Source organism: Triticum aestivum, chromosome 6B (genome assembly GCF_018294505.1).
Source record: "Triticum aestivum cultivar Chinese Spring chromosome 6B, IWGSC CS RefSeq v2.1, whole genome shotgun sequence".
NCBI lineage: Eukaryota > Viridiplantae > Streptophyta > Magnoliopsida > Poales > Poaceae > Triticum > Triticum aestivum.
This window is the reverse complement of record NC_057810.1, coordinates 493,465,665-493,489,546: the sequence shown is the minus strand read 5'-3', so window position 1 is coordinate 493,489,546 and position 23,882 is coordinate 493,465,665. Positions and strand designations below refer to the sequence as shown.

General features: G+C 49.1%; 2 protein-coding genes across 2 annotated transcripts; both read right to left on the bottom strand.

The window, feature by feature from the left end:
* Positions 1 to 8,165: 8,165 nt before the first annotated feature.
* LOC123134290 (cytochrome P450 87A3-like) lies at positions 8,166 to 13,144 on the bottom strand. Its single transcript, XM_044553559.1, has 9 exons — positions 11,951 to 13,144; positions 11,476 to 11,800; positions 11,219 to 11,368; positions 10,787 to 11,038; positions 10,560 to 10,649; positions 10,117 to 10,195; positions 9,897 to 10,003; positions 8,627 to 8,757; positions 8,166 to 8,523 (listed from the first exon to the last, which is right to left on the bottom strand). The coding sequence occupies exons 1-9, from the start codon at positions 12,145 to 12,147 to the stop codon at positions 8,433 to 8,435; spliced, it is 1,422 nt and encodes a 473-aa protein (XP_044409494.1). The 5' UTR covers positions 12,148 to 13,144; the 3' UTR covers positions 8,166 to 8,432.
* Positions 13,145 to 18,549: 5,405 nt separating this feature from the next.
* Positions 18,550 to 22,175, bottom strand: LOC123137645 (probable methyltransferase PMT15). Its single transcript, XM_044557466.1, has 6 exons — positions 21,339 to 22,175; positions 20,214 to 20,424; positions 19,826 to 20,123; positions 19,322 to 19,714; positions 19,102 to 19,179; positions 18,550 to 19,004 (listed from the first exon to the last, which is right to left on the bottom strand). Exons 1-6 carry the CDS (start codon positions 22,065 to 22,067, stop codon positions 18,782 to 18,784), a joined length of 1,932 nt encoding a protein of 643 aa, XP_044413401.1. The 5' UTR covers positions 22,068 to 22,175; the 3' UTR covers positions 18,550 to 18,781.
* Between the last annotated feature and the right edge of the window lie 1,707 nt (positions 22,176 to 23,882).

The following is a 23,882-nucleotide window of genomic DNA, read 5'->3' as shown; positions in this document are numbered from 1 at the left end:
ACCCCACTAGGGGCGCGCCCCTTGAGCTTGTGGCCCATCAGCAGGTCTTCTGGCCTCTCCCCGAAGCTTCAAGGTCTCTTCTAATTCATAAAAAATCACCATAACGTTTATCATGTTTAGACTTCATTTCGTGTGGTTTTCCCGCGAAACAAAGAAATAGGCAAAAAAAGGAACTGACACCAGACACTAAGTTAAAAGGTTAGTACATAAATATATAAATGGCATATAAAGCATGCAAGATTGATACTATAATAACATGAAACAATCAAAAATTATAAATACGTCAGAGACGTATCAGCGGGCGGCGCCTGCGGCTGCTGATGCACCACTGGCGATGCATGTGGCTGCTCACGCGCCGGGGGTGGTGACTACGGTTTGGCGCCCACCCAGGAGGGCGGGGTAGACACGAACTCCGTCGTGCAGGGCACCGTCCATGTCCAGCTCTAAGACTGCCCCACCAACGTCGGTTCCTAGGGAGCGGCCGACGGTTCCAGAACAACACCATCCTCTGGCTTCGGGATGGCCACATCGCTCGCGGCCGAGAGGGGCGAGCTGCATTTCCAAGCCCTCCCACCGGCTTCGTTCGTACTCGAGGACCAAGCCCTCAAGCACCTTCTTGACAAGCTTGTCCTCCTCGTCATTGTTGAGGGCTAGTGGGGGTGGTGGCAGGGACGGCGAGCATGTGCAGCCCCCATTGCTAGCCGGCACTGTGGCGACGGCTGGCAGAGTGTGTGCGGCAAGGGCTAGAGCTTGCCGGGCGCGTGGGGTTGGGGAGAGGAAGAGTGTGGACACTTTGGAAGTGAGCTACTAGTACACACGCACGGGCTTGTCATTAAAAAGGACCTCGGGGGTGGCGGTTGGGTGGCTGAAATGCGGACCCCATCCATGAGTTTGGATAAAATGGGGCCGGTGGGAGGTGGTTGGCCGGCAAACACTCGAGCCTGAGGGCGACAATGAGAGGACACACGCACGACCGTCTAGATGCAAATCAGGCCCAAATTTGCGTCGGTAATGGATCCAGGGGACACAAAGTGCAACGACGGAGCTATGTTGGGGCCGAGGGGGGGCCATGCGCCCCCCCCCCCCAGCTTTGGAGAAAACCCAGAATTTGTTTTAAGGGCCAAGATGAGGTGAAAATTAGACTTTCCACCACTGACAAAGTGGATTGAATTTGCGTCCAAGGTTGTGCATTGAGCCATGAAATTTGTCCAGCTTGACCCAAACGGATGGACCAAATACGTACGTGCCTTGGAGTTGACCTAACATAGACCGATAAGAAGGAAACTCGGAACCCGTGGCCGAGGCGTGGGCGGGGCAGGGTGCGATCCGACGGTGCGGAAGGTACTACGCGGGCGTTTCGGCGCTTCAATTCGATGGTGGGTGGAAGGGAACCGTCCTGGCTGGCTGTGCCGGGGCTGGGGCTGCGTTCCCGGGTGCACAGGGTCTGTCTCACAACCAGCTCGGCATATTAAATAGCCTCCTCTCTCGTGCCACGTTCCATCTTCGAACGATTCTCAATCTCTCCTGCTGTTTCCCACTTCATGCAGCAGTACGTCTCGTAACTCCTGTCGCGTCCGTGCCGCGAAATGGCGGAGACGTGAAGGTGCACTCACTAATCAGTAAGCACGAGCCATCAATGTAAACGAACATTATTAGGCGTAAAATAGCCTTAGGATCGATAACAAGATTCAACCGTCTATGAAGTGCAATGGACGGTAAGGCGAGTGACATCTGTCCTCGTCAAGTGTGTACAGGGATGCAGGTGCACATCACAAAGTCCGATGGCGAGAGGAAAAACGCGCTTCAACTTCATTACGGAGCGGACATGTGGGTTTATCCGGCATGGGCCTAGAGTGTGGACCCATTGCAAAACTTCCAAGCCATTGATGAGCTAGATGGACTGTTCGATAGCGAAGGCTAGCGACAGATGTGTTACTGGACAAGCGACGAGCCGAGTCGGATAACGGTTTTCCGGCGTGCCACTCTTGTTTGCGGAGAACCGGTGACATGTTCATCGTCATAGCATTTCCAGCCTTTAGCCCAGAGGTGCAAAAATGTAATCGGATAGTTAGGAGTGTAGTGGTATTTTAAGCGCATCATGGTTTAGATACTAAATTGCATCATTGTTTTTTTTTGTGATTTATTATAAGTCTTTTGGCGATGTACGTTAAGTAAGAGAAGATGTTCATGTCAACTGTAGAGGCATCTGTAACGACTTCGTCAATCTTGAAATGATGTGTCGGCTCAGTCTCTCGTATATGTTCACAAAAGTAAAATGTGTGTGCGTGTGTCCATAGAGGTTGGTGTATGCGCGTACATACGAGCGTATGTCTGTCCATATTAAAAAAAATCGGCCCATAGTTGGGTGCAATATGACTACTACTATCGTTGTTCGTTGGTGTCGAATATCGCAGTGAAGTAAGAACGGGCGCTCAACAGACTCGGGGAGGCAACAAGGCTCGGCGGATTTTAGCAGGATCCCGGATGTATACATGTATAGTCTTTACTCATTAGATAGATGATGACAACTAAAGTTGGTACGCGTACGACTTCGCATCATGACGCCGGCCATGCAAACTTCTGACATCGCCATCTCTTTGGTCTCAACTCTTAGGCATGTACAATAATGCTATCTTAAGAGGGTCACGTAGGATAAATGATGAGGTGGAGGAAAGAAAACTCATAAGAAAAAGTTTGTCTTCTTTTATTTAAAAAAAGACAAGAGATGATCGCTTAGCATAATATGTCTCATCACGTTTGTAGGAATAGTTAGTTATCGAAGATAAAGCTAAGAGATGACCCATTGTAGACATTTTTTTTTGTCATCTCTAAATTATATGCAAGATTTAAAATAAAACTATCTTATCAATCATTGTACATGCCTTTAAGGGGATTACGGTTCCATGCTTACGTTAGTTTTCTTTTTTTAAATAAAAGAGTTTCCCCAATTTGATGTCAACAAAACTAATAACACATACTTATGTTAGTACATTACGCACTAGGGCATCTCCAACGTGACCCACAAAATTGCTTCCGCATCCGTTCCTGGACAGCGGGACCAGTCCACGGCAGGGCCGGGCCGGCAAAATCCGAGGCCCGGTGCAAAACTGTAAAATGGGCCCTACCTCACTAGAAAAATTACATAAATATAACTATACTATAATATAATTCCTTGGCCTTTTGTTTCTTCAAAGCTTTTGATAACTAGATCATGTTTTCTAAGTGAAGACATGACTCGATCTTGCAATGCTAGACGCCTAATTGATGAAAATAATAAAAATTAGCTACAAACTTTCAGCAAGACTATAACTCTATAAGGGATCGAAATTAAAACTCACAACCAAGCTCAAGGGACAAGGGTTCACGAGATCACCGGTTGTCGCCGCAACGATGCTTGAGAAATTGAAGATGGTGTGAACCTCCACTGCTTCCTCACTACCGGAATAATCTTATATGCTTATGGCCTTATCTATGCCGACGGCTGCAGGTGCAGTTTTCTCCTATTGTCCTCCTTTTTATGGATCTGATCACTGGTCGCTGATTTGACCGCCGCACGAAGAAACGAAGGGTCGAAGGAAAGGGCCCAAGGGACAAGGGAGAAGAGGCGCTTCAATCGCTCGGTCTCGTCTCGATCGCTAGGTTTATTTTTCCTGACTGAATCTTGATCGCCGGGTCTGGATCGCTAGGAAGAAGCAGGCTGATGTACGTGTACGCAGTGCGCCGGTGTGCCAGGAGGCCCATGACAGCAGTAGTAGTCAGCAGCGCACGAGGAGGTCCACTACAGTTACGAAGCCTAGTAGAACTGCGAAAAAATTTGAGGCCCCAAAATCATGGGGGCCCTGTGTGCCGACACAGGTAGCACACCCATAGGACCGGGCTTGGTCCACGGACATGGATGAGGAGCCGACCATCCAATGATATCCATATATAGGGATGGTAATTTTATCCATGGATCTGGATGCCAATGGATATCCGACCCGGTTAGGCAAGGGTATGGAGCGCATTTCTGCCCATGGGTCCATGATATGGATACCCACAAACAGCCGGGTTGGGCATGGTTGTAGTTTGTGCTCCACGGATATCCAATGGATACCCGTATGACATGTGGGGCCATATGCCAATGATAGTGAAAGAACGAATCAATGGGAAATGACAGGCAATATGCAACTGGTGCCATAAGCTATATGATGCAGAATCAACCTCTGGTATGTCACACTTAAGGACTCATCGTATTACTTGTTTCCTACTTATGCATGTAGCTTATATTGACACTTTGAGTGAATGATGATGAGTTAATTTGATCTTTGGGAATGCTTCATACTGACTTTTTTATGCCATGGAGCTCCATGGGTATATGGGTATCCAGCGGGTTTGGGCATGGGCATTGTGCCCATGGATAATTTGGTGGATGGGCAGAGGATAGGAAGATGGACCATGGGTTGGATTTGGACCAGCTCCACCCGCCCCAAACACGACCCATTGCCATCCCTGCCCATATACATTCAGTTCCTCCTTCTAAAAAAAAATACATTCGGTTCCATATTTTTTAAGGCCCGCACGCTCAATTACTCAATCCTTCCCATGGCGTTCTTCTTCACGATGAAGTAGTCATCAAAAGACCGGATGCCATGGTAGAGACGACCGAAGACATTTTTGCGCATCCAAAAGCGCCGATGAAAATTGTCAGCGAAAAGGGCATCAGGGGCAAAGTAATCGTCCATCGTTCACGCGCCCTGTTGCAGTTGAGCATTTGATGACCCTTGATTGATCCCTTCAAATTGAGAATATGCTCTTCCGCACGCTCCACGTCTGCAAGTACTGTCTTTATCGTTGTCGTTTCATCTGTGTAGTCCCTTTCATCGGACAAGCTATGTGATGACTAAATATAGTGCTCGTATATGTACTTCAGAACCATGTTGGGTGGCTAAATACATCCGGACCATGCAGTACTGACGTTGTCGGTGGTTCGAGGGTCGGTTTTAAAGTTTTTTTTTGGAAGGGGAGGGGAAAGATACCCTTAATGTCGGAACAAAGATGTACCCATAACCGGCTGTTCTAACTTCTGAGTCTCCTTGCAAAACGTTTCTTCAGTTCTTTACACAGGAGCAGTAGGCCAGTCCGAGCCATTTGACGTCACTTTATCACCTTCATTTTAGTTTTTTCTTTGAGAACAAACACCTTCATTTTAGTGCTTTGTCAGTCCACTAACAAACAGTAAAATGTTTTTTTTGGAAGAAAACAGTAGCCTTTTAGGGACACAGTTTTTTCAGCCCATCATCCTTTTTAGAAGAGGAAAGTATCGTTTTCCCCCTCAAATCCTGTCTGATGGACCGATTTCCCCCCAAAGTCTAAAACCGGATCAATCAGCCCCTAAACTCTCTAAAACCGGATCAATTCTCCCCCATGGTGGTTTTGCACCAGATTTAGGTGGTTTTGACTAGTCTCCTTGCTGACTGGACAGTGCTGACTTGGCAGATGCAACTTTCCCCAATTTTTAATTGCAATCCGCTCCCTCGCCGCGAAGCACTCTGTCGCCCCCTCGCCGCCCCATCGCCGTCCCCTCGCCGTCCCCTCGCCGCCCCCTCGCCGCCCCATCGTCGTCCCCGTCGCCTTGCTGCTCACTTCCTAGCCGCCATGCTCCGGTGCCCTCTGCCTCCGCCACGCGCCCCATTCTTCCCCACGCGGCGCGTCTCCTTCTCCTGCTCGCCTGCTTCCCCGGCCAGCCGCTGCTTGCGCCATGGCCGCCGTGTGCGTATTACCCGCCGCTAAGCATCACCGTCGTCCCCGCGCCATGAGGCCAGGTCCGGCCACTCTGTCGTCATCCACTACACCGTCATCGAGGAGCAGAACGAGCTGGGACGCACCAAGTCGAGCAGATCGACTTCACTTACCCGCTCCGGCCGCCGGCGTTCGTCGTCGACTATGGCGAACCCCTACTGCTCCTAAGCTTTCGCAGAGCCTCCATGAGCTCTATATGTGAGCTTTGTTCGTTTTTCTTCTCCCTACTTCTCGACCCCCCTACTGCTGCTTGCTGTTGGTGTTGTTGTCGCTCCGGTCGTCGCCTCGCTCATCCACTGGACCTCACCACTGCCCGCACGCACACGCCGCTCCCTACAAGGCCCTACCGCAGCTTGGCCGTGGTCAGGCTTTCCTGGCCCCTGCGCGCCGTGCGAGCCCATCTCCACTTGGTCGCGCTCCTCACGAGCGCTCCCGTGCGTGGCCTCCCCACTCCCGCCGCTGCCACTGCCTACTGCTGTTCCGGTCGGCGAGCCTCGCCGTGGCTGGCCTGGGCAGTGCCCACGGTCCAGCGAGCGCGTGCCCCGGTTCGCCGTGCCTCCCCTCCCCGTTGGCCCAGCCTGAGGACGGCGATGGGGCGAGGGGGCGGCGATGGGGCGGCGAGGGGACGGCGAGGGGACGGCGATGGGGCGGCGAGGGGACGGCGAGGGGGCGACAGAGTGCTTCGCGGCGAGGGAGCGGATTGCAATTAAAAATTGGGGAAAGTTGCATCTGCCAAATCAGCATTGTCCAGTCAGCAAGGAGACTAGTCAAAACCACCTAAATCTGGTGCAAAACCACCATGGGGGAGAATTGATCCGGTTTTGAAAAGTTTAGGGGCTGATTGATCCGGTTTTAGACTTTGGGGGGAAATCGGTCCATCAGACAGGATTTGAGGGGGAAAATGATACTTTCCTCTTTAGAATAAAGGGCGAGTAGGCCGGAAGCTACCGTTCTTGGGCAAATAAGTAGCCCAAGTCGCCCTGAATAATCACGGCCCACGAGCTCGTCGGAAGCCGAAGCAACAAGCGCCCAGCAGAATGGCCGAGCGTGGGCAAGGTCGGCGGCGGCCGCCGCCTCGTCCCCGCCGCAAACCAACTCGAATTTTTCTTCCGCCATGGAAGCACGGAGATGCCCCGGAGTGAATCTCGACGCAGCCAGTAAGGTCAGTCTTTCGATTAGCACTGCATGGATACGCAAGCACTTAATACGTAGATTTCTCTTGTTTGATTTCGGAGAGATGCATCGCACATTCGATCTTTATTACGAACTTGTTGCCGCCAATTTCCTTCCCCTAGCCGCGGACGCGCGCGCCTCTGGTGCAGCGCCATGGCCAACGGGAGTGCGCATCGTGTGTCAGGAGAGCTGGCTAGTTTTAGGAGTTTTGGAAGGGAGAAATCCGTGTACCCAGGCCCAACAGTGGGAAATTTCAACGGAGAAACCATGGAGCACCCGGTCAGATTCTAGTTATGTATCCTATTCGTCCCAAATTAATTGAAGTTCTAATTTTGTTCTAAGTTTTTTTTAAATATTCTAATTTGACAAATTTTACAATATCAGATTAATATCATTATATTCATCATGAATTATATTTCCGTACTATATAAATTTGATGTGCTATATATTAACGTATTTTTCTATGTAATTGATCGGACTTAAATAAGTTTGACTTATGACAAAGCTATAACTTCAATTAATTTGGAATGGAAGGAATGCTTAATAGATGCCAAAAGTGAGAACCGAACATAGCTTAGTTCGTTGATGGAGTAGTTGCATCTCAGCACCGGATAGGTTTGATGTCACCTCTGTCTCACCTCGAGGGATCATTAAATGTTGTATCTGTTAACTCAGTTGTGGTTTCATCAACATTGACCTTTTTCACTTGTGTGAGTGTTTCATGTTGTGGCATATGCCTACATTGTATCTTTTTTTTTCAGTACTTCACTATCCATAATAGCGTAGAAAGAAAGTCTGAAGAAGAGTGCCCCCCCCCCCCCCCCCCCCAATTGTTTCGTTTGAAATTTCCTTTTTATTGTTTTGTCAATGATATTTTATCTGTCGATGAATATTCTAATAACAATGGGATTCAATGACAATGAAATAGAAGAGCTCGGAATGAAAATTGTTTCCAACAAAATGAAATGTCGTATTCAGCGTTTTCTAAAAAATATAGCAGATGCTGAGAATCATGTACAAGTACAAACCCAAACACATATAACTATTCACTTTCATTTGCAATAATGGTGCAAATATAAGAGACAGACAACATATGAGTAGACACGTAGACCATGTGGGCGCTAATTACCATCATGGGAAACAATCAACAATTACCTTTTGCTTGGGTTGTGTGGTGGAGTGTTGCAAGGGACAGCGCCGAACTGCGTTTTGGAATGGAACTGGCCTTGCGTGATTGTAACAATGACAATGTTACCTAATTCAATACACAACCCCTTAAAAAACAATTACCTCTTGCTTGGACTAGAGGACTAATTTTTCTGTGGTGTGACTACAATACTACTACCAGAGTAACAATGAGCCAAAAAGGTGCCCTAAAACGACCTCAAGGAGTGCTTTACAATCTACATATACCACATTTACATAGTTATTTCTTGACTTTTTGCTGCAAACAGCCAGATTGAGCCGACAAACATGTGATGTCAGTTCTTAGGGAAGAGCTGAATGTGAAAGCCATCTGGGAAGCTCAGCCCTGGGGTACGCATTATGTTACCTCCTTTTACCGTCTTCCATCTGAAATGACGAAATTCAAGGTTAGAAAAGTCCGATTTCACCTTCATAGTGCTTATAGTGAAACAATGTCCATATGTGACTGTGTACAAGGGACTAACTGCACCTGTATTTTGTCACCAGGCAGTGGATGAAGGTCGCCATCAGGACCTTGCTGAGGTCGGTTCCGACGCAGAACCTGAGACCCCCACCGAACGCCATGAAATGCTTTGTTCCACCGGTGATTTCCGTCTTATCCTGCAGTCCAAGTAAAACCCGTAAGTGTTATTTCTTCAGACAGATAGGTGAGTCAAGATTCTAGACCCAAAAGTAAACACAACACATGACTTTCATATGCACTCTCGCTCACGAAGGCCATGCGTGCATGGACGCTTCTGTAAGCAGATATATATATTAATCTAGCTTCCATTTGCTTCTACCGCTATGAGACACTAGCATGGCCGCATCCTTTTTCTTTATTCCTACCTGTTCGGCTGTTCCTTATCAACATAACAGTGAGGGTTAAGTATCATTTGACAGTATGCTGCTCTAGAAGCTGACTTGACCACGCACAAGTGGACTAATCACGTAGCACAATACAGAGGACTGAGCTTATTGTTACTGAACTTTCAGGTTCATCCCCTGTATACACTAACAGAAACTCGACTTCTGTATTTGCTTCCCAAATAAGCAGGTATTGAAATAGCACAACTTGCCACATTGATGAATTGTCGAATTGGAGTCCTAGCTAGAACCCAAACATGCTAGAGTACATTACGAGCTAGTCATGATCCCATGAAAATACAGTAAAATACTCTGTAAACTAATGTAAGCTCGTAGTGATCTAAACAATCCTATATTAGTTTACAGAGGGAGTACTATATATGATTTTGGTACATTTTTCCAATGTCCCATGCGGTTCTCTGGCAACCCTAATACTGACTAATTAGATAACCACTACACCAAGTGCACTTTGGCTTCCTCTTTTAATATATCCTTCCAAGTTACTAGACTCTATTTAACGTTTCAAGTTGGTAATAAGTTACAACTTGGGATAAATTCAGAGAGTCAAGCATTGCATGGAGTCATTGACTGAGTAGCATGAATATTGCTATTGGCTTTAATAAAAAATGGTAGCTTATATTTTGATTAGAGTGGTCAAACTTGGGGTATGATTTATAGCTGTAGTCGTTTGCATAGCACTGGGAATTGAACCTTGGAAGTTTAAGCAAACAAAACCCTGAAGCTACCTACCACCCACGGTGACACTCCGTCGATGATGGGCCATGCCGGAAGTTAGATTCAGCACGCGTACCGCAACCCTAACGGTTCAGTTCGCTTCCAAGATGAAATGAGCTGGTTTCAGTTTGCATAAATAAAGATGAACGAGCACAAACCTGCCACCTCCATGGGTTAAACGCCAATGGGTCCTCGTAGATTTCGGGATTTAGATGCACTGCTGGAGGGCACACCATGACTGCCCACCCTGCTGGAATAGTGTAGCCTGCACCCAGAGGAGGAGAATGCAAAAAGCATTAGATTTCTTAAACTCACGCCATGAACCAAAAAGTATCTTTATTCAAACATGTCATGGAATCCACCACTCACTCAATGTACCTTTGAATTCAATGTCTTGCAAGGCCTTCCGAAAAATCCCGGGCACGATGTTGGCTATCCTTGCTATCTCCAACGTGACCTTCATGAACAAAGGATGCACAGAGGTGGGCGTGTCAGTTTCATCGGTCCTTCAGAGGCTCTAAGTAGTCTAGTGTCGTTAATTTCTTCCTCGATCTCGTTTCTTTTACTTTTTTGTTATTAAGATAATAAAACTAGTACGATATATCTTCTCTCTCGTGGACTATGCATTTGGTCACCCAGGTAGGGAACACAAAGCAAGCTACTTGCACAATCGCATTTGGTCTGTCAGGGTTCCTCAACTTTGCCACTATCGTAGTGCAGCCCTGACAGCCACTCATTAGTCACTGTTACATCGAGTCAATTTCTTAACCGTGCAATTTGCATCATAGCTTAGCTAGGTAGGTAGTCCCGGTTAGGCTCACCTGAGAGGTGAAGGTCATGGACTTGTACTCTGCCCACGTGAGGCCGGCATCCGGGTCCTTCCTGTCCCTAACAATCGCCTCATGCTCCTCCTGACCACACAAAGAGCATTATATCGTCAATTGTTATTTTGCACAAGTAGCTCGCCTAGCTAGTTCTTGCCGCTGCACACAGCATCGATCGAGATCGATAGACGTAAATTCGCATGCAGTTTATACTAACTACTAACCGTTAACACCTCGAGCACCCTCGGGTTCTCGGTAATGAGCCTGATGCCTAGCGTGAGGGCCAAGGCAGTCGTCTCGAAGCTCGCGAAGAGGAGCACGAACATTAGGTCCAGCGCCACGGTCTCGGTGAGCACAGGCTTCTCCCTCCTCAGCTCCTCGATCATCACGTCGAGGAAGTCCTCACGCTGCCTCCCCTCGTCCGCCAGCCTCTCCCTCATCATCCTCTTGAGCACGGTCATGGCGTTCCTTCTCCCCTGCACAGACATGCAATTGCAGCTCCGTCAAGCGTCCCAGGAAGAGAAGAGAGAAGCTTAATTAATGGAGTGGGTTCCGTGAGAGCCGCCATTTGACTGGTCGTATGTTGACTTGACACGCATGTGCAGTTTTGTGCACTACGTACGCTGGCCAAGAAGCTTTTGTGGCTTTGTGCGTACCTTCATACACTCATGATACGCGGTGCCGGGGATGTTCACCGGGAAGGAGATAAGCCCCCGGATGAAGGCCACGAAGTTCTTCCTCAGGCTCTCGGACGACTTGGTTGGCTCGTAACCGATCAGCTTCTTCGCGGTAATGTCAAAGATCATCTGGGACAAGTAACAAACAGGAGATGCACATCAGCAATGATCTCTAGCTAATCTGATGATGTTAAATGCAGTACCACGTAGTTCATGTATAGAGCATGGTGTCTTACGGTGGAGAGGCCGTCCTTGAGCTCGACGCTCGGCTGGCCAGCCCAGGAGGCGAGGGTGGCGCGGCAGGCAGTGTCCGTGTCGCCGAGGAGCACAGCCCGGAGGTTCTCCTGGCCGTACAGGCGGAGCACGAGGGTCTTGAGGTACTTGTACATGAACCCGTGCAGGGAGCCGACGTTGTCGCGGCCAAAAATCTCGGTGAAGGTGGCTGGGTACCAGCTCTCGAACAGCTTGCCCTCCTGCTGGAACACGTAGTGGTTAAGGTCCGGGTCGGCCGACACCACCACCGCTCGGCCGACGACGCTGGTCTTGAAGATGGTACCGTACCTATGCAACACACATCCAATCAATGTCAGAGCAAGCTCAGTCTCATGCATACTTACTCCAACAGTCCAATGTGATCATGAACTGATTGGGTTTGGATGCTGGCACCGTGGTGCATAACAGTGGTGCTGCGTGGTTAGTTAACTACCCTACCTGTTCACCCTGTCCTTGACAAAGGGGGAGACGTCGCAGGTAGGATTAGGGGCGAAGAACTGCATGGTCTCGCCGAGGAGAGGGAGGCCGAGGGAGCCCGGAGGCAGCCGGCCATTCGCCTTGGGGTGGCTCCATCTGTACGCCCACAGGATGAATGCTACGGCCATGGCCAAGGCAACAACCCATAGTGCTTCCATGGACTCCAAGGTGTAACTAGAAGACTGTCAGCTACTGTATCGATCGATCCTATTAGATCAAGTCTAGGGCAATGGCGGTGCACGCGGAGGGAAGCGAGAAGAGAAGCTAGCGCAAGATATGGCTGCAACAAGTACGGGGAGCTATGTTGGGAGATCGGCTCGCTTTATATAGCGGTTTCGTCGGAAATGCCGCGGGAGGCTGCCAGGCAGGAACTTAAACAATTGGAAGGAGGAGAATTATTGCCGCAGAATCCTTCCAAGTGTGTTCTCTTTTTGACGGAGAAAAATCCTTCCAAGCTTGCGCAAGATCTGTTCTCGTGTGCTGTGGTGTTATGTTCCGACGACTGTGCTACACGCCACAGGGGGTAAGCTGTTGTGTTCTGAACTTTTGAGAGTGGTTAACACTTTCAATCTGGCCCTTGTCCGTGAGCATCATTCAGGATAAAAGCATGTCCAGCTAGCAATGTATTGGCCGGCTGTTCCCCAGACCATGAGTTGTTCTCTTGGCATCTGTTAGATGATTACGCGAAACACTAAGCCATGCACTTAGGTTTAAAGATGGTCCATGTGTGGCCGTGTCTTCCCATTTTGCCTTTTGGTTGGACAGTAGTTATAGGTTCAATGCAGATGGCAATTAGTTCGACAGGATCAAACAGATCGGTAGGAATGCGAAGGTCTGTTGTATTAGAAAGAAATCATAGTACTTGTGAACTGTCAAGACTAGGCCCTCCCATGTAAACTCTGTGGATAAGAAACTAAGAACACCTGGCGGGGTACACAGTAGAACAGTAGAAGAAATGGGTAGAATATCCACCGGCGCACCAGAATTGTCAAATGCCGATCGACAGCGAGTCAACACTTGTTTTTGTTATCGACCGCTTTTGGCGTGTTGCTGTGAGCATCCGAGCATGCATATGCATCGATCTAGTAAGACGTCGCGATCACAAGTGCGGTAGACCCACAGCCCCCATCTATGTACGTACTGTACCAGCGAGTGTAGGTACACGTTCTTCCCTTCCGGACTATCTTATGCATATAATCTGCTTGTGCGAGCCCCCCCCCCCCCCCCCCCCCCCTGAATCCAGCACAGCAGCTAGCATACATGCATGCATACGCACTGCAGATCGGCATGGATCGCGGAATCTTCCATGAACGTCATACGCCCTGTCGTCGTTGGGACGATCGGTCGATCACGCGTGAACTTGCATTGTCACGTCAGGTTTATGTGTGTGTGCGCGTGTGTCCGTGGCAGGTGGTTCCACGTACGTGCGGCCACGTACGTACGCGCTCGTTCCTTCGGATCCATGCCGCCATTTTCGTCTGCATGCATGTCGGTCGTATCGATCTGGCCGGCCGGGTCGCCTTCCTCCAGATGTTCATGCATGCACCTTGCTTCCTTACGTACGTACGTGCATGCATACACGTGTGCTCGTTCGCGGATGAGTATTGCACCGTCCTATCAATTCTCCCCATTGATTTTTGATTAATGAATTGATCAGCTCCGCACGACCGGACTGCAGGTATGGAACCGTGACACGGCCGGCACCGGCACCACTGACGCTGACCGAAGATCGAAGATCGGTCTTGGAGAGGTGTAGTTGAGCAGCTAACTGAGGGAGATTGGCACATATCTAGCTAGTATCTCTGTGAAAGGTGGCGCTAGTAAAAACAAGTCTCGCTCCTGCTCCCGTAGTGGAGAACATATCCGCATAGCTCCATCCACGCCGTTCTTTAAATGCATCGTTGTTCCGTGGCTGGTTGGTTAACTCGAGCCGGAGAAGCGTAGACCACGAGTTATATTCGTGTAGATCGCCATGAGGCGATCGGTCGGTCGGGGGAAAAGGCTGATCGCGTCATTGCTTCCCAGCGACCATACTCAGTCTGAGGACGACAAGAGATCAATCCAAGAGCGAAGAGATCTGGACATCTAGCTAGAGAATTTGTCAACTAGAGTAGATAGATCGATGCCAAGCGCAAGCAATTCTTAGATTACATCCACACCTGTATAGCAATAATCCTATCATTATTCTGCACCTTATTCTTGTTCCGTGGATCCCCTTCCTCAGACCAGTTACCCATGGATTAGTTTAAGATCTCACAAAGATCTTCAATTGGTTGATATAAGATCACGAAGGCAAGGTGGGCGTGTATAACTTACACGCGGGAATCATCCGGGCTTATGCCCAAATCTTGGAGATATTCTATGTATCGGAACTCCAACCTCTAGCCTTTGCACCGGGAATAGGACTCCTGAACAAAAGTACTAAGGGCATCTCCAACACCGACTCCCAAACCGGAGTATCTGTTCGCCTGCTGGCCTGAAGAACCATGACTTTGGCATCATACGGTGAGCGGAGAGGTGAGGATGTCTGGTGAGTGGAGACAAAGGGCAGCGGAGAGGTGAGGATGTGTGGTGAGTGGAGACGGAGAGGAGATGAGAGACGGTGAGCAGAGAGGAGTGGTGCGGTGTGGTGCGGATGGCGCCGGAGCCGTGCGCAAATAGCCGTGGCCAAGCAAACAGATGGGCAACCGGCTTCAATGCGGCGCACCGACGAAAGTAGGCTTCTTGGTCGCCATGTCGGTATTGAAATGGTGTCGCCCATTGGTTCAGTTGCAAGCATCAAGCCCCGTGGAGTCGGTCCGATCTGGAGTGGCCTGACCGACATGAATGTGCAGCGACCGCTTCGCGCGAAGAACGTTTTGGGATTAGACATTGCGGCCGTGGCGTCGGTTTGGATACCCGTAAGCTCCCCTAATTTGCGGCGTCCAATTCACAAAATTTCGAAGAAGCAGGCGCTTCCGTGGATCTATGTGGTACTACCTCCGTCCGGATTTATTAGGCCTAAAGACAACTTTTCTTAGACCAAGACACCTAGTAATTTGCTAAAATTAATTCTTTCATTTCACTCCCAATGCACTTTCTCACATGCATGCAGCCAATGAAAAAACACGCATGAAGTGTATTAATTTCTCAGCAATGGCACCAACAACAATGACTTTCAATGCAACTAATGAAATGCAACCAATGAAATGATTGCATGCATGCATCTTTCCAAAAAAAGACCTTATAAAAAGGGACATACTTGTGTTGCTAAGAGGCCTAATAAATCCGGACGGAGGGAGTACCGTGTAGCGCCCGGGGCGTTTCGGGAGTGAAAAAAGACGATTATCAAACGACGAGCATTTCGATTAATTACATCAATGCACAAGCTGCGTTCTTGTTTTCGTGTGTAACTGGATACGCCATCCGTTTGCTTAGCCGCGTAGATAGGTGTCCAGCCAAGCGGTCAAAGTCAGCCCTCTCTAGCCTCGATCAGTTACGGACCGGTCAAAGTACCCAGTTAAACGCCTCAGCGGATGAGTTTTTTTCCCTTTTCTTTTGATGAGAACCACCGGGATGCGTATATCTGCCTGCACTTCACGGCACCACACAAATGCCATCTTCATGAGAACGTATGCGTCCACATTCATGCATGCATGCATGCCTCAACAGTGTACCCGAAGGCTTATCATGCGTGCAACATCTATCCGAGCTCAGGAACTGGGCATACATAGACCGTACACGGATAAATTGTTTTCTTTTTTGCCTATGGTGCTGCGTTGTGGCTAACTATTGACTGAGCTTGCGTAGCATAAACCCAAAAGTTAACCCACTCACAAAGATCACTAAGATCATCGGTCAGTCTGATATAAGCTTCTTAGAGAAGGTTATACGTTACTCAACGTGCAGTAAACAATTGGCATGTTGGTCAGGGTATGAGAATAAAATTGAAAGGGACATATGGTGGTAAAGGTGGAATAAAGATAGGTACGTACACGTGAAACTGCGCCTATGTCCTGTTATTTCTTGAAAAGCACTTCTGTGTTCTTTTGCTTGGCGAACACAACACATTTCAGACATAGATCTTTTGACTGTCTTATTGGATTCTTTAAAGTGGCTATAACGTTTTGACCCATAAAGTCCAGATGATTTCACGTGAGGCACCCGCGTTAGGTTTTCATAAATACGAGTGCAATGATTTTTACTACAAAATTAGTTGCATTTTTATGCCCTAGCTACGATCCCGTGACAATAGTTTACCTCTTAGTTGTGACACTGATAATTTTTATTCCATTTTGTTACTTTCCCCAACTAAGAAGCTAGATCCATTTGGGCAGAAAATTCCAACGCGTACTCGTTAGAGGCAATACAAAATTCCCTGCAAAAAATAGGCAATATAAAATGATGTCAAACTTGATCATATTCAGTCAAATTCCAATGAAATGTTGCTGTTCAGGTATGACTAGCTCACCACATTGCTCATGTGTCATACTGAGACTGAGTTGTTCAGCTAGTCGTTTGACCCATCATCACTGACACATGGGTCCACCTTGTCAGCTTGGGTAAAATAATAAAATTAAGTACAACCCCGTCAGAGAGTCACTAATAAACTGACAAAATTCTTAATGTAAAAGTGCATGCTCTAGCCAATGCAACCAAAAGACCGATCTGATGGAAGAGACTAGACAGCACATTATACGTCAACATCCGTCCTCACGTGTGGCTCCCTTAAGTCTAAACAATTTAATTGCGCCAGCCGGGTCTTGAACTCGAGACCTCTTGGCTCTGATACCATGTAGAAGTGCATGCTCTGGCCAATGCAATCAAAAGATCGATCTGATGAAAGAGACTAGGCAACACATTATATGTCAACACTTAAGACATGATAGGCGTTGCCACAAGATCACAACTAAGGGGGGAAAGACAGAATTTGCTCAAAAGAAATGTTGCTAACCAAACACAAGACAAGACGGACGAGGTGTTAGTGTAGTAATACTATCACTTACCGTTCCTAGCAACTAAATTGTTCTTCGCCCTTGTTACAGCTTGTCCATATGCCAGTCTGCGCTAAACTCACATGAATATGACAAACCATGTTATACTGTCTGGATGTCTGTAACTGTCGAGTTGGCAGTTTGGAGAGATTATGCTGATTGCTAGCTACCGTAGAATCCGTAGAACATACTGTACTTGGTTTGCATGAGTTGTCACCTATGACTCCTAGCACAGACATGCAGACAACGTTCGTGCCTATGAACACCCATTTAGTTGATATTTCAGGGATTTCGGGCCAATTTTCTTATTCTGTTTTATTGGCTGGCATCGTTCGCAGGTAGCAGTAGCCAGCAGCCCATCTCGTTCCCTTTCTGAAAGATCAACCGAGGTGCAAGTTGAGAGGTGCCATGTTTCCAAAGGCAATGACCTGACAAGAATTGCAGTTGGGTTTTGTCGATAGACTGGTCAAGGGAAAACCTCGGATGCATGCGCATGCATGGACACTTGAAGCAACAAGAAAATGTGTCAACTTGCTGGTGCTTCATATGCTATGCTCCTCTTTAGACCCAAAGACTTTCGCCTGGTGGTTCATATAAAGCCACAAAATCTTGTAACAGACGCCACACCCACTGAAAACCTCAGTTTGCAATTACAGTCGAAAACCGGGCAGAAATGCAAAGCAAATCGGCCGGCCGCCGCACCACGTACGCAGCTCTCTGAGCCAACAAAGTCTTAATTAACGACTGAAGAGCCCTGATCGCCTTCATCGCGCCCCCGCCGCGCTTGCCAGCCACTAAGTCATTATGCAGGTGGATTTTTTTTAATGCAAATACTTTTACTCTTGCCGTTACAAAACAAAACAAAAAAGAATCCCCACCTGCGCATCACCCGGTTTTCAAAATGTGAAGTTTTTTTTTTTTTGAAACGGAAAAATGTGAAGTTTTTCACATTCAAAATGGGCCGAATTGGGAGGTCTGGCTTGCATCAACATGCCTACTCAACAAGGATCCACGGGCCCAGGAAAAGCAGCCCAGGATAATAAAAAGTTTAATCACCGGACCGTAAAAACAGTTCAAGTCAGGACGGAACAAACTAACCTGTTCATGTACTGCAAAACTGTTGGCCTTGCTGTTACAACTGTTAGCTGTGAGTGTTTGGACACTTCTCCGTACTGTCCAAAATATGTGGATGTATGGGCCAATGGGAGAGCTTCAGATCAGACTCTTTAGACTTTAGAGAGGCCTCCTGCCCTGTCAATATGTCTGTATCAATTCAATTCATGACCCCATTATCCCCCCTAGCGCTTCTGAGACGGTCCCCATTTTGTCGCCGGTCGGGCATCCTGAGCATGTAGCCTCGCACAGTTGCGAGATCTGAAGAAGAAAAAAGGCATATGGCCTCACACAGCTGCGAGATCTGAAAGCCCAAGTCGGCTATGAATAAAACCTGAATCCAGTGTTGCTCATTAGTTAACTTTTCTGAACACATAGCCAAGCTGGATTTTAAATACTCCTTCCGTATCAAAGTAGAAGACGTTTTTTGACAGTCGTAGTATCAAAAAACATGTTATATTTTGATAGAGGGAGTAACTCGCAAACAGTACTTCTATTAATCACTTGATGCAATTTAGCGATCAAGTGACACATACAAATGATGCTGTGTTTTACAACTTACTTGGAGACGAATTCCTATATAAAGACATAAATAAAGAGCATAAAATAGGCAGTTCATGGGGCTACAACAAATGGCGATCCAACTTTGAGATCTTCTGAGCAATGTGCTTATGAGCAATACTATATAGATGCTATACTACTGGTGCTATTGGTCTTGGTTCTTGGCAGTCCAATACGTCTTGGCAACCAGGAGGATCTTCTCCCGGACGAGCGGGCCGTCTTCGTGGTCGACGATCTGGCTGTCCCACCTCATCCCGTCGGCGACGCTCTTGACCTTCACCAGCATGTCCACGTCGTCTCTGATGATCACCGTGCCCTCGGGCCTCAGGACCCTGTCCATCTCCAGCAGAATGGTGTCCATCTCACATCTTGCAGAGTCGCAAGCCGGCCCATCGTCAGAGAGGGTGAACACTGACGCAAGTTAATTACAGGGGAGTTTTGATGCGGATCATGTATGTATGTTACCTGCTCTTGTACAGAGTGAACACCGAGTCGGCGTGGATGAGATCGTAGGTCCGTGGATAGGTGGACGTGCCCTCGCACCTGCAGTAAATTAATGGATGCAACGAGATCAGAAACCATTGCGAGACCACGACGCCGACGCCGACACCGGCACACCGCTGGTGATCACTGTGGTAGGGCCTTGTAGTGGTACGATTGATGTGCCCTGTGGTAGAGGACTAACCAGTCCTGGTAGCTTCCGATGAGGCCGCGCTCGTAGACCACCCCGAGTGCGCTGGAGTTGGCCACGTTCGGGACCATGTTCATGACCCACAGCGGGTAACTCGCCAGCGCCGCCGCGAAACCGCCGAGGCGGGCGTTCATGTCGAGCACGTTCCGGTACCGTCCTTTCTGCTCGAACTGGTTGATCACCGCCTTGTAGTGGCGGACCCGCTTCTTCCACAGCTCCGTGTCCTGCAGGAACGCCTTGGCCGTCACGCCCTTGACCGTGCCCCGGGAGACCCTGGGCGGCACGGCCGTGAGCCTCTGCGGCCACTTCTTCACCGCGCCGCCGGCGACCTCGCTCGCGTCGGAGACCTCCGGCAGCGGCGTCACGCAGGCCTCCATCTTGTCGTACCTACCGTGAGAGGTGAATTACAACAATGAAACTAGTAAGTAAGTAAGTGTGCCATTGATTTGATTGACCAAAATGTTGATGACTCGATGCGGTGCTGTAATTAATAATTACCATGCTGCGTCGGCATTTTTCTTGGAGCAGAAGGGCGGCGACTTGGCGGCCTTGCGGGAGGCCTTGCAGCCGGCGTGGTTGGCGGGTTTCTGCCAGACGGCGATGTCGCCGGCCTCCTTGATCTTCTTCCAGCAAAGGCTCCGGGCGACCGCCTCGATCGCCTCCTGCTCGGCGTTGAGGTCCTCCTTGCTCCTCTCCCACCCCTTCCAGTACTTCTTCCAGTTGATGGGCGGCCCGGACAGGATCCAGTACCCGCCGGGGCGCAGGACACGGTCCACCTCGATCAGGTACAATCCATCTGCACGTTTTTTCACAGCGCACGCCTGAGCTGAGTGACCAGGGGTGGAATGGAATTGCGTTTCGGTGAAGAGATGACGGTGGGGCGTACCGTAGAGGTGCCAGGGGATGAGGCAGCGGGAGCAGTGCGCCATGTCGAAGGCGCGGGCCGGGTAGGTGAGGCGGTTGGAGGCGAGGACGCCGATCATGGCGGGGACGCCGCGCTCCAACGCGAACTGCACCTGCGCCTCGTGCGAGTCCCGCGGCGCGAAGGACATGGCCAGGATGTCCCGGGAGAGCAGGTACGCGCCCCAGCTCGCCACCTGCAGCACTACCACTACTACGTGCCATTCCCATGCTACGTAATACTACCACCACGGTTGGCTTGTTCTGAGGTCGAAAGTGGAAAGTTTCTTCCTACGGAATTACTTCAGAGTTCAGATAGGAGGTCGCGTCTGTGAAGGCAAGTGGTACTAAAATTCAGCCGTATGCGGATCAGCGAATGCACGTGAAGGCGGTACATTTGATCGCAAAAAAAAGGTACCCTAAAAACGTTACTGAAAAGATAGACGACACTTGAACGGTGTCACAGGTGCAGACTGGCAGTGCCCATAATTGTGCTACTGTGCATTCGTTGAAAAAAGGCCACGATATTTTTGTCAATGGCCCTGTTTGGACTCTAACACAGTTAGAGTTAGAGTTATTTTCTAACCCATTCTAACTCAAATAAGCACCTCTTCACCGGGATAGTTGGGTTAGATGGAACTAACCCACTCTAACCCTTTCCGTTTGGATACTTTTGGCTTATTTGAGCCCCTAACTAACCCAAACTAGCTCTAACCCCGTGATCCAAACAGGGCCAATAACTTTGTGGCACCAGCTGAAAAGTGACAGGTCAAGTTTTTTTTAATGAGTGGCAGCTGAGAACTGACCAGTCAAGTGACAAGCAGATTCAAATATTGAAAAATTGAACAAATGTGTTATTACTAATTAATTCACCCCATGTAATATGTTTTCAACATTCTGCAGTTTGTTCTCTGCTACAATCTGAGAGTGTCTGACAGACCTGTTTGACCTCGGTTGAGCAAGAAATGTTCGCGTTTCCATTTCTCACTACTCCAGATGTAGTAATAGTGTAATACTACCACAAGAACTAAGCTGGTTTCGAGGAAGCAATCCATTCTAAACCTAGTTACGCAATCAGAGCCAATTAAGATTCAGAAGCTTGGTAACTTACCCCGCAGCCGGTGTCGAGCGCGGTGCGGATGGAGCCGTCGTGGAGCGGGATGAGCTTCCCAATGTCGTCGATGTAGGCGTCGGCGCCGTGCGGGAACATGGTCCCGCCGCCGGGGAACCGGAGCTTGTCCCCGTCCACGCGGATCCAGTTCTGCACCGCCTTCTCCACGGTGAGCTCCTTGTGCGGCACGTTGGCGAACCACGCGACGTCGCGGCTGGCCGGCCACGGGAACGGGTTGCGGTACCCGGCCGGCGCCGGCACCAGGCACCGCAGCCGCTCGCGCCCCGAGGGGCAGTGCCGCTCCCGGTACACCAGCCGGTCCCGCGGGTACCGCAGCGACCGCTTCACGTCCTCGCACGGCGTGTACTCCGAGTACTCGGCCGGGCACGCCGGGTACCTCCGCGGCGCCGAGGACGCCGAGGACGCGGCCCTGGACGCCACGGCGTCGACCGCCGCCGCGTGGTGCGCGGAGAAGTCGAGGGACTGAGCGGTGGTGGTGGTGGTGGTGGAGGGGGTGAGGGTGGTGGTGGTGCAGGAGATGTCGGTGGCAATGGTGACGGAGCGGGAGGGGGAGGAAGGGGAGAAGCCGCCGCCGTGGTGCCAGGCGCCCAGGAGGTAGGAGGCGGAGCAGAGGAGGGCGACGGCGGCGACCGGCAGGAAGAAGGAGCGCCGGGCGGCGGAGTGGGCTGGCGGGATGTGCAGCTTCGTGGCCGCCGAGCGGACCCCCATTGCTCCTTCCTCGCTCTGCTTCGGCAAGCACCCACCCGCCCTGTGCTCACTGCTCAGTGCCCACTTCACTCTGGCTTGGTCAGTGTGGTCACTCACTGAGCTGGTAGCCCTGCCCGTTAGGTAGCCAGGCGGGGACACGGGTGTGAATAGCGCGTCCCGTTTGATTTGATCTACTGTGCGCGGATTAGGTGGTGATTACGAGTAAAAGTCACCCGTAAACATCTAAGAGGGTGCTTGGATACAAAGGACTATTTTTAGTCAGACTAAAAATAGTCTTTTTTAGAGGCTAAAGTTCCAAGCACCCCTGACTAAAGAGAGGCTAGGACTAGTCTCTAAAATCTTTTAGTCATGAGAAACCTACTAAAATATGTATTAACTCTCTCTCTCCTCATTTAATTCCTCTCCTTAGTTTTGGATTGGAGGGTTTGGAGGATAATAAATGCTCAATAACTAGATTTTAATCTCTTTAGTATTTGGATCCAAGCATGAGTGAGACTAGCAAGTTTTAGTCCCACTACTTTTAATCATGGAACTAAAACGTATCCAAGCATGCTCTAAGCTTTTCACCGCGCATCGCTCTGTAATTCTGTGTTCTTGTCAAGAATGTTCAGCTCGTGAGGCCACTGGATCTCGATGCTCATGTGATTTGCTCACTGCACACCATCGTAACCTTTTGTTATTTGTCTTTACTGCTCATTGCCGGTGGCTCTGGCAGGTGTTGGAAACATTCGCTGAGCTCAAGTATAAACAAATAGTAGAGTGCGGCGTTTCGGTGCCCAGACTAATCTACATCCGGATAGAAAAAAATTTCAAAACAAATACTAGAAAAATTCAAAAATTCTGATTATTTTTGTGTAGTAGATAATTTGATGTGTGAGGTTCGCTTCAATTTTGAGATCATTTGAACATCTGAGCAGCTCTCAGCAAAAAAGACAAATCAGGCCAAAACAGTGCGTGAACAGTAAACTTTTTTACATACCCCAAATTTGTATTTTTTGCCGAGAGCTGCTGAGATTTTCAAATGATTTGAAAATTGGAGCGAACCACACGCATTAAATGATCTATTACACAAAAAAGTTTGGAATTGTTTGAATTTTTCTAGTATTTGTTTTGAATTTTTTTGTCGGCACGGGTGCAGATGAGTCTGGGCTCAGAAATGAATTATCGCAAATAGCAACAGTTTTATCAGGGCATCTCCAACGTTAACCTACCAATTTGTTTCGGCATTCGTCCACGAATAGGGGACCAGTCCACCGACATTGATGTTTAAGACCGTCATCCAACGTTGCCGGCATATATTTCAACAACTAATTGAACTAACCGGACAAAATTCATGTAAAACAACGGATTTCATATAAACCGGACGACGTTCATATAAACATGGCAGATTTTCAAACATTTAGTGAAAAACCGTTCCGGCCCTATCCTGAGAGCAACTCCAACGCGGCGACCCGTTTCGTCCACCGTTGTGCGTTTGGGTCGTCGCGGACAAAAGTGTTGGCCCAACGCGCCGACCCATTGTCAAAACGTGTCTGCTTCGCGTCTGCGCCAACCCATTTTTGGCCCAAATTTCGGCCTGAAATGCATCAACGCGGACGCGAAGCGGACATGCCATGCGTCCTCTCATTGTCTGCTGCGTCCCCACATGGCGACCGGTCAACTACCTCCCGCGTCTTTATTTATCACGACCGCAGATCGCGGGCCCACGCGTCAGCAATGGCGGATGGCCATTTTTAATCCTAGCGTGCGGGGAGGGGGAGGGTGTTGGGAAACGTAGCATGCAATTTCAAAAAAATTCCTACGTTCACGCAGGAT